The sequence below is a fragment of the Camelina sativa genome, unplaced genomic scaffold (assembly GCF_000633955.1).
Source record: "Camelina sativa cultivar DH55 unplaced genomic scaffold, Cs unpScaffold09107, whole genome shotgun sequence".
Lineage (NCBI taxonomy): Eukaryota > Viridiplantae > Streptophyta > Magnoliopsida > Brassicales > Brassicaceae > Camelina > Camelina sativa.
In genome coordinates, this window is record NW_010930168.1 from 1 (window position 1) to 416 (window position 416).

Here is a 416-nt window from a genome sequence, read left to right on the forward strand (position 1 = left end):
CTGATATTAACCGGTGCAAAACAGAAGTTAAACCGTTCTTCTAGAGACAATCCTGGTACCTTCTCCAACATGTTCGCTACTTTCTTCACATGATCATGACGGCACAGGAAGTAAGAACCATCGAGTTTGCAATGTTTTCCAAAATGCTCCAAGAGCGCAGAAAAGGCCATATCTGGAACTTGTGCAGCGAAAAGCTCAATCTGTTCAAAGAACGGGAAAAGCCCAACCTTTGTAACTTCATCAAATGGTTGTTGCAAACAGTCAATTAGATAGTTTAGATCTTCTGCGTGTAGCGTCGTTGTAAGCCCATCTGGATAACGGCTTCCTCTCCTTCCAGCTCTCCCTGCTATCTGTTTTACCTGTGATGCACCAACTGGAACCATCTTATCGCCGTTATACTTGCTCAAACTGTAAAA

At 43.3% G+C, this 416-nt stretch overlaps 1 protein-coding gene across 1 annotated transcript; it reads right to left on the reverse strand.

Moving 5' to 3' along the window:
• Window positions 1-5: 5 nt before the first annotated feature.
• LOC109131947 (DExH-box ATP-dependent RNA helicase DExH18, mitochondrial-like) lies at window positions 6-413 on the reverse strand (the record flags this gene model as incomplete). Its single annotated transcript, XM_019243113.1, has 1 exon — window positions 6-413. A coding segment is annotated over one exon (408 nt), but the record flags the coding sequence as incomplete, so codon positions are not given.
• Between the last annotated feature and the right edge of the window lie 3 nt (window positions 414-416).